Consider the following 8,853-nt stretch of genomic DNA (forward strand, 5'->3'; position numbering starts at 1 on the left):
TAANCCATGGTATAACTTTAGAAAACAAATATTAAGACTATTACACTATTTTCCTGTAAGATGCATTTGACATGCCAACTCCCATTCACAAAAATACATGGTTACATTCGTGTTGTAACAGTCCCACTCATGTGANGGAAAACACANACCTCTAATGCAAAGCTGCTCTCGGGNNTACAAGTAAATGAGATGCCTCTGCAGTTAGGGAAGCAACTACTGAAATCATGAATGGTAAGAACTGTACTCCCTGCATAACAAGAGATTATTTTGGAGACAGTTGATAAAAACCATACAACTTTTTATTGTTAAGTCAAAGAGGTATCAAAATTAAAGCAAAACTTACAGGGTAAGACTTAACAAAACTACCAAGGAGCATGAAAGGAAGTGAAAATGTAACTAGGCGCAGGGCAATCATGAATTAATGAACACAGGAAGGATAAGGAGGGACAACAGTGAGAATGTGCAGAAGATTCTAGGGGAGACGATCTGGTGTTACTTAGATCTCTCACAAGCGCCTAGGTAGATGAATAATGGGATAAGATTTCTAAGCTCCACTATGTGCTTAAGAGTCATCCTCCCCATTGGCGCTGTCTCTGTCATCTTCTCCTTCCTCAGGCTCTTTCTCATCATCTTTCAACTCCAGCTGTGAGAAATAGACACAAATAAGGTAGAGTTAGAGGTACTTCTTCTCATCCCTGGACCCCCCCCCAGACCTCCCAACTTTCTTTTTTCCAAAGGTAATCACCTGGTCATCCCCCCGATCTTCATTATCGTCATCATCCAGCAGGTCACCCTCCTCAGCAGAGTCATCTGCACCTGCCTCAGACTCCATCTTCACATTAGTCTCATCCTTCTTCACAGAGGCGCTGCTCTGCTCTTCTTCAGACTTCTCATTCTTCATCTCTACTGGGGATGAGAAGGACAAGTCTGTCCAGGGGCAAGTGTTGCCCACAGGATATAGACAATTCCCATTAATCATCAAAGAACAGAAGTGAAGTTTTCCAAACACACTAATGCCCCTCCCAAACAGCCCAATTTGCATATACATTAAACCACCTTAGGAAGATAGCCCAAATTTAACTAAAATAATTTAAAGACTATTACCTGCTTGCTTGCTTTGTTCTTTTTCAATTTTTTCCAGGCTTTCCAGAAGAGAATCCACTTTTTGTTTTATCTGAGTCAGCTCCTTTTTAATGGCCTGAAGGTCATCACCTTTCACTGTAACAGAACTACAATGTTAGACTAGAATAAAACACCATTTACCAGTTCTCTCTTTCTAGGTGCTGGGCCTTTCAGTTCTCAGAACCACAGGAAGAAATGTTTTTCTAGTAACAATTCAAAAAGCTGAAAGGAATACAGACGCATCAAGTGCAAATGATTTAAAAATAAATTTTTAAAAAGCTATAAATGACTTACACATTACCACTTTAACATGTATTCTCCCGACAAAAATATTCTATTTTATAGCAACTTCTAAGTTGTCTATCTTTGTGTATGTGCCCATGTTCAAAGTGTTCAGATACAGGGAAGGCAGTGGACAGGCTTTCAGTCTCCTGTCTACACCTCCATTTCTCCTTAGGGGAACTGAGGTTAGCCCAGCTTTACTTCTGTTTCAAAAACAAACAAAAAACTTAAGCTGAGAATTACAACTAAGATGCTGCAACTGCTTTATTCACTTTCTCAGCTTTCAATAGTTTGCTGACATACTTCAATTGTCCAGCAAATCATATGTCCAGCAATACAAAAATCTGACAAAAGTATGCCCTAGCTAAATTTAGTTCAACATAAACATTTATAAAATTACCAAGCTATTAAGTATAGAACTCAGACTGCAATCCTTAAACAACATTCTTTTCCCCCCTCTTCCCTGGTTTGTGTTTTTTAGGTAAACTGAGACTAATGCCAACCAAGTGTCACCTTGCTCTCTATTACAGTGCTGTTTTAAGAGATTAAGAACAGTGTTGATCTGTGTCCCTGAGGGATTAAAGCCATTACTACTCTGGATCCACCTTCACATTTTTTGACATAGGATCTTTCAGTGATGTGGGTGTGAACTCATGATTTTGCAAGGTTATGGCAGGCAGGTGCAGGGCTGTTTGTGTCTCAGACTAAGAGAAGTTAAAGACATCTAAGATGTTCTGCTTTATATGAATGCTTGGGATACAAATTGAGGTCCTTTTCCTTGAAGCATTAACTTTACTAACTGGACATCACCAAGATACCTCAGGTTCACACTCTAGTTATGTCAATGCTAGTAATTTCTCAAGCATAGTAAGAAGAGGTAGCTAAGTGGTAGAGTTTGCTAGTTTACTATTTTGTTTTTTTGTTTTTTGAGACAGGGTTTCTCTGTATAGCCCTGGCTGTCCTGGAACTCACTTTGTAGACCAGGCTGGCCTCGATCTCAGAAATCCGCCTGCCTCTGCCTCCCGAGTGCTGGGATTAAAGGCATGCACCACCACGCCCAGCTGCTAGTTTACTATTCTTGCAGAAGTTCTCAGGGAAGTTCAGTTCTCAACACTCAAAAATCAGATTATCTCATACCCGCAACTATACCTTCAGAGGAATCGACACCCTCTTTGGACTCAACACTGGTCCCCATACCTTACACACAAATGTCAGAAAAAAAGTACTACCTGGGAGGAGTGTGCTGCCCAAAAAACACCAAACAAACAAATAAAAACAACATACACTTTCCAGACTTGGAAGAAGATCCCCGTTGTCCACTCTTCGAATTGAATCCACTTTTGCCCCTTCGTGAGGTGTTCCCTGAAACACGCTGGCGTTTGGAAGGCACCACAGCTCGAGCAATAGGAGGAGGAGGAGGAACACGTGCTGGGTAACTGTACATCCTATGGGTTAAAGAAATAATTCTTCAAAGTGAAAAATTAACTCAAGATACAACCAGAGCGTAACAGGATTACTGGTTTTAGTCACTTTTTAAAAAAAGATTTATTATATGTAAATACACTGTAGCTGTCTTCAGACACACAAGAGTGCCTCAGATCTCATTATGGATGGTTGTGAGCCATCATGTAGTTGCTGGGATTTGAACTCATGACCTTCAGAAGAGCAGTCAGAGCTCTTAACCACTGAGCCATCTCTCCAGCCCAGTTTTAGTCACTTCTTTTCTTTATGATGTTATTCAAAACTTAATTTGATGAAAAATGCTGCAAGGGGAAAGAGTATCCCTCACACATACAGTAAATGATAGGCTTGACTAGCCTTAAAAATGGACTGTTTTCAGTTAATGGAACTGTCAAAAGAATGTAAGTTAGAATGAATTATTTTACCTTATACTTAAATAATTCACATAAAGTCAACTACAACAAAAAGGTATTATTCAAGTTCTAGATACAACACACCACTGCTACTAGTGATAAAGATGAGCCACCACCATTCAGTTTTTTTCCACCTACTTTAAAAATTAAATAAAACAGCTGGGCGTGGTAGCACACACCTTTAATCCCAGCATTGGGAGGCAAAGGCAGGAGGATTTCTGAGTTCAAGGCCAGCCTGGTCTACAAAATGAGCCCCAGAACATCCAGGGCTATACAAAGAAACCCTGCCGGGCATGGTGGCACACACCTTTAATCCCAGAACTCAGGAGGCAGAGGCAGTTGGATTTCTGAGTTCTAGGACCCTGTCTCCAACACCCCCCAAAAGAAATCCAAAGGGCGACCTGCCACTACTCCCACTCTAAAACAAAGAGTTCTACCATAATTATGGAAACATCTTATTACATATTTGTTTCGGTGTGCATCTAGGGGCATGAATGGCATGCCATACTCTAGGCCCGTCAGAATAATTTATGTGAATTTCTTCTTTCCATGGAAACCTTGGAAGTAAATATGACTCATCATACTTGGTGGCAGACACATTTTACCTGCTGAGCCATCTTGGAGGAACCAAGGTAAGTTAATTTATAAAGCTTTGTTTTGAATCTATTTTTGTAAAATTGAAAAAAAAATTTTAGTGTTACACATTACTTTCTCCAGCTGTATTATATTTAACCAACTTTGTTGCCATTTCAGTTTCACTGATTTCTGTGGTACAAGGAAGAGTTTGCTAGCTACTTCTTTTGAGGAACAAGCTGAAAAAAATACTAGGAAAGATCCTATCACACTATGAATTAGCAAGTAAGTTTTTACTCGAGTCCCAGGACAGCCAGCACTCCCCTAACATCCAACAAAAAAAAAACTGAACAGAAGAGAACAAAAACAGTTCCAGAAGTTATAAAAACTATGGTACTCACTCTTAATCTGAACTATCCTGGGCAGAGACTCAAACTGCCTAATTTCTTTTTGATAATCATGCTTTCATTTCCTAAATTTGCCAGTCCACATACACTTAAAAACTCTTCTAATATAGGTCAATCAGCAGTGTATGATCAGGAAAAGATCTCCCATTCTATTAACTATCTCTTTCCATATAACCACTTTAGTGCATAGAAGCCAAGAAATAAAATATTAAGTCCCCTTTCTACATAAACAGTCATGTTTTAGACCCAGTATGTGCTATAAGTTTGCTAGACTTTAGAAACTGATCAAGAGTCTCTTAAACTATTTTTTTATTTTTTGTTTCTGTGCCTCAGCATTTTGATTGCTGGTATTACATGCTAATATACCAGTTTCATTTTTGCCCAGGTATTTTCAAACAATTCCTATGATTTGAATAACAAAAGTTTTTACAAATCACATTATAAAGTACATCTCAAATGCATATTTTTTGAGTTCTACATATGCAAATTAAGTATAAATTGAAATTTAAAATTTGTATGTATTAAAATTAGAGTACTTGCATATTACTTGCTAAGTGATAGTTTAATCAATTCTCAGTTACAGGTAATGAAGTAATCTAGAGTAAAGTTTAAAGTACTCAATAGAGGGCTGGAGCTCTGAGGTGCCACAGAAGGATGTACAGTATTATATGAACCATCTCTCATTTATGGCCTCAGCAGTCACAGGGAACTTAGAACCATCTCACCAAATAATGCTAAGAATAGTACACACAGTCTTTGAAAATAGAAGTCAGATGTCGTGGTAAATCCTGTAATCCCACACTCAAGAGACTGAGGCAAGGAGGATCTTGGGCAGACCTGGGCTACATGAGAATGTCCAAACCACAAGCAACAAAACACAAAACAAAGACAAGGTCATCACCACTTCCAAAAAGTACCATGCTTTAGATTTATAACATCCATACTACAAAGTTTCCCAATATATGCAAGAGTAATGGTGTCAATTATATGACTTATAGAGTCCTCCATCTGAATCTACTTTTCTTAATTTTTAAAGAAGGTTAAACATGAAAGGCTATGTAAGAAAGTGGTAGCAGATAGACATCAATGATATATTTAATGGGAAGAAAAATTTTTAGTCTCCCTGAAAGGATTCCAAGCCAAAAATAATGTAAGCTAGTCTAGAACACAAATTTCACTATCACATCCTGGCTTTTTACCTTAGCCCAAGCAATAAAAAATTTAGCATTACTGGAGAGATGGCTCAGAGGTTAAGAGCACCAAATGTTCTTCCAGAGGTTCTGAGTTCAATTCCTGTCAACCACACGGTGGTTCACAACCATTTGTACTGGGATCAATGCCCCCTTCTGGCATACATGCAGATGTACATTTAAGAAGATTTACGCACTCAAGAGGCAGAGGCAGGCGGATTTCTGAGTTCTAGGCCAGCCTGGTCTACAAAGTGAGTTCCAGGACAGCCAGGGCTATACAGAGAAACCGTCTTGAAAAAAAAAAAAAAAAAAAAAAAAGATTTACTTATTGTATTTATGAGTGCACAGTAGCTGTTTGCAGACACACCAAAGAAGGATGTGAGCCACCATGTGTTTGCTGCGAAATGAATTCAGAACCTCTGGAAGAGCAGCCAGTGCTCTTAACCACTGAGCCATCTGTCCAGCCAACAATAAATCTTAAGAAAAAAAATATTTAGCATTACTTATGTATGTCTCACTGTCCTTTGAGATCTTTTCAAGAATATTAGTGTTCTTTTGTCAGAGGTCCAATTTAGGGTGGGGCAAAGTAATAGCTAGACTCTTCCTAGTACAGGAATCTAGGATGCTTTTATCTCAATCCCTATGACTTGCAAGCTTTCCATTGTTTTTCAAATAAAAACAGCTGGGCAGTGCTACCCTTAAATCCCTGAGTTCAAGGCCAGCTAGAGCTAGAGCTATTGTCTTTAAAAACAAAAGCCATGAAATTACAAACAGTATTATTAGATGAAATATTAAAAACATTAATGACCACCGGGAGGCAGAGGCAGGCGGATTTCTGAGTTCGAGGCCAGCCTGGTCTACAAAGTGAGTTCCAGGACAGCAGGGGCTACAGAGAAACCCTGTCTCGAAAAACCAAAAACAAACCATTAATGACCATTCATTCAGTCAGATCAGGATGTCTCTTTCATTAATACAGTTCTCTTTAAGGAGACTAGGTAAACTACAAAGAAACCTAACTAACAGAAGTTAGAATTTCATTAGTGAATGAGATTCAGAATGATTCTTGTCATGGTTACTGTAGGTTAAAGGACTTTGCATCCTGTACACAAATAGTGGCACCCAAACCGCATAATAAGTGGTATCTAGATCCAAAGGTGAACCTAACTCTATATAACTAAGGTCTTGACTGACCACAATTTCTGCCAACACTCACTCCTGGGTCCTAACTAGGTAATTCTTTCAGCCCCAATTACCAAGTCTCTTACTGCTGCTTATATCCCCAATGTTTCCTCATCACTTATACGGTCAGAGTAAAAGACATGCAATTCAACTGGACATGGTAGCACACTCCTTTAATCCCAGCACTCAGGAAGCTGAGGCAGGAATTAGAAGCAGGCCTTATTTGTAAAGTAGGTCCCAGTACAGGCAGGGCTGTTACAGAGAAATCCTATCTTGAAAAAAAAAAAAAAAATCAAAATATTTAAAATGTTAATTTACAAAATGTTTTCTGAAAGACAACTAATATGCAGTATCTCCTAGGGAAATAATTTCATTACTTACTCTTCTAAACTAACCTCTAGAAAATACTATTAATATAGTTAATATCTGGGCTGGAAAAATGGCTCAGTGGTTAAGAACACTGACTGCTCTTCTCAAGGTCCCGAGTTCAAATCCCAGCAACCACATGGTGGCTCACAACCATCAACAATGAGATCTGATGCCCTCCTCTGGTGTGTCTTAAGATAGATACAGTGTATATAATATAATAATAAATAGATCTTTAAAAAAATACAGTTATTATCTGAGATGTTATGTTTTTTAACTTGACACAGAAAACACATGCATTAAAAGTCAGAAAATTCTACCAGCCAAGGTGGTGGTGGTGGTATAGCTGTAAAACTTGTAAGACGCAACATACCCTATGGAGTTCTAGGTCTACAAGTGCTACAAAGGGTAAACCAAACACAAGGGAGAAAAAAAACTGAATACTGTAAATAGAGCTAGAAATGGTTAACTATACCTCTAATTCCAATAGTTAGGATGTAGAGCTTAACGTCACAAATAGAGAAAATATCTTATGTCTTTATAGATCTATTAATAGTAAATCTGTTGGCCTATTGAATAGGCAGGAAATAGGAGGTAAGACATCCAGCAGGCAGAAAGGATTCTAGGATAGTATGAGGCACAATGAATTGCTTAGGAACATGGGACAATGGACACATGGCACTTGAGCAAAGGTAACCAGCCAGAGAGCAGAATGTAGGTTAGAGTAAATGGGTCATAAGTTATGATCTAGGCAGAGAAAAGCCTAGCTGTAAGGCCAAGGTATTGTAAATATAGAGTGTGAGTCTCACTTAGGGACCATGGAGCTGGGAGGAAGAACCAGGAACAAACTAATAGAAAAATAAAGTATGTGTTTGTGATGCATGTTATGTTTGGCTACTAATGTACTGTTTCCTGTGAGGAAAGAAACTTCTTTGACTCTCCCTGCTGTTATATATGCAATGTTAGGTCCTCTCACTTTATTGGTATCAGGCACTTATCACTGTGTGGGAAAATACATAAGAGTAAAACAAATTGGACGTTGTGAATTCTTATGCCTTCTTCAACAATCTCTATTTAGCCTAAGTGCACCTGACATTTTTTTTCCTAAACATCCTAGTGATAAAGTATCAATTTTATTTGCACAGAAAGCAGCATTTGAAGCATTTTATTATTTTAAAAAGTCAATGACTGGCTTTCTAACTATCATCATAAATACATATAAGCTTCATACATACCTGTCATAATAATCCCGTTGAAAGTCATAGTCCAAGTCAAATGAGGAACTGAAAAATAAATTTCAAAAGATTATTTTGGAGCTGCTGTTGTTAATTCAAAAGGCAGGCGGGGTGAAAACAGGCCAAACAAACGACAACAAATAGATCAGTAAGATTAGCAACAAATAATCCCCATTCATTCAAACAAATCATTTGCCATCTGGACATGCAGTGATTAATGTAGCAACACTGAAGAAACAGTACAATAGCTGTTACACCACAATGCCCTTATTTTCTAGCTTCCTAGAACCTAACAAATTCTTCATTTTGTACTATATACACACATAGAATTATTCCTAAACAACAAAAATCTGAGCTAGAAACAGAGCCAAAAGGGATGTATGCTAACACAAGTTAATAAGAATTACAATTTTGCACATAGAAAGCACATTGCATTAACCTCCCCACATCCAGAAAACACAGAAGATGCCCACTGATGGACACAATGCAGTTATAAATAATAAAGTTCCGGACCTGAGTAGAGGGGACGGAGAAGGGTGTTCTGGTACTGACCCGTACATCTCCGCTGCAGATCGTTTCACACCTGCTTTTCCTCGGTTCACTTTTGGCTCTGCAGCCAGGTTAA

At 38.4% G+C, this 8,853-nt stretch overlaps 1 protein-coding gene across 8 annotated transcripts in view; it reads right to left on the reverse strand.

Moving 5' to 3' along the window:
* Positions 1-277: 277 nt before the first annotated feature.
* The window catches only part of Hnrnpc (heterogeneous nuclear ribonucleoprotein C (C1/C2)), a 29,063-nt gene continuing 20,487 nt past the window's right edge, over positions 278-8,853 (reverse strand). For 3 of the 8 annotated variants that reach the window (XM_029541478.1, XM_029541477.1, XM_029541479.1), the window contains 6 exons: positions 8,742-8,853; positions 8,229-8,276; positions 2,689-2,849; positions 1,105-1,218; positions 746-927; positions 278-643 (listed from right to left, as the gene is read on the reverse strand). The exon at positions 8,742-8,853 is cut by the window's right edge and continues 1 nt beyond it. In XM_029541478.1, coding sequence (XP_029397338.1) covers positions 563-643; positions 746-927; positions 1,105-1,218; positions 2,689-2,849; positions 8,229-8,276; positions 8,742-8,853 — 698 coding nt within the window. In that variant the 3' untranslated portion in view covers positions 278-562. The remainder of the gene's footprint in view (positions 644-745; positions 928-1,104; positions 1,219-2,688; positions 2,850-8,228; positions 8,277-8,741) is intronic. The other 5 variants (XM_029541481.1, XM_029541484.1, XM_029541483.1 and 2 more) reach the window with 5 other exon arrangements.

This window comes from Mus pahari, chromosome 8, assembly GCF_900095145.1.
Source record: "Mus pahari chromosome 8, PAHARI_EIJ_v1.1, whole genome shotgun sequence".
In the NCBI taxonomy this organism is placed as follows: domain Eukaryota; kingdom Metazoa; phylum Chordata; class Mammalia; order Rodentia; family Muridae; genus Mus; species Mus pahari.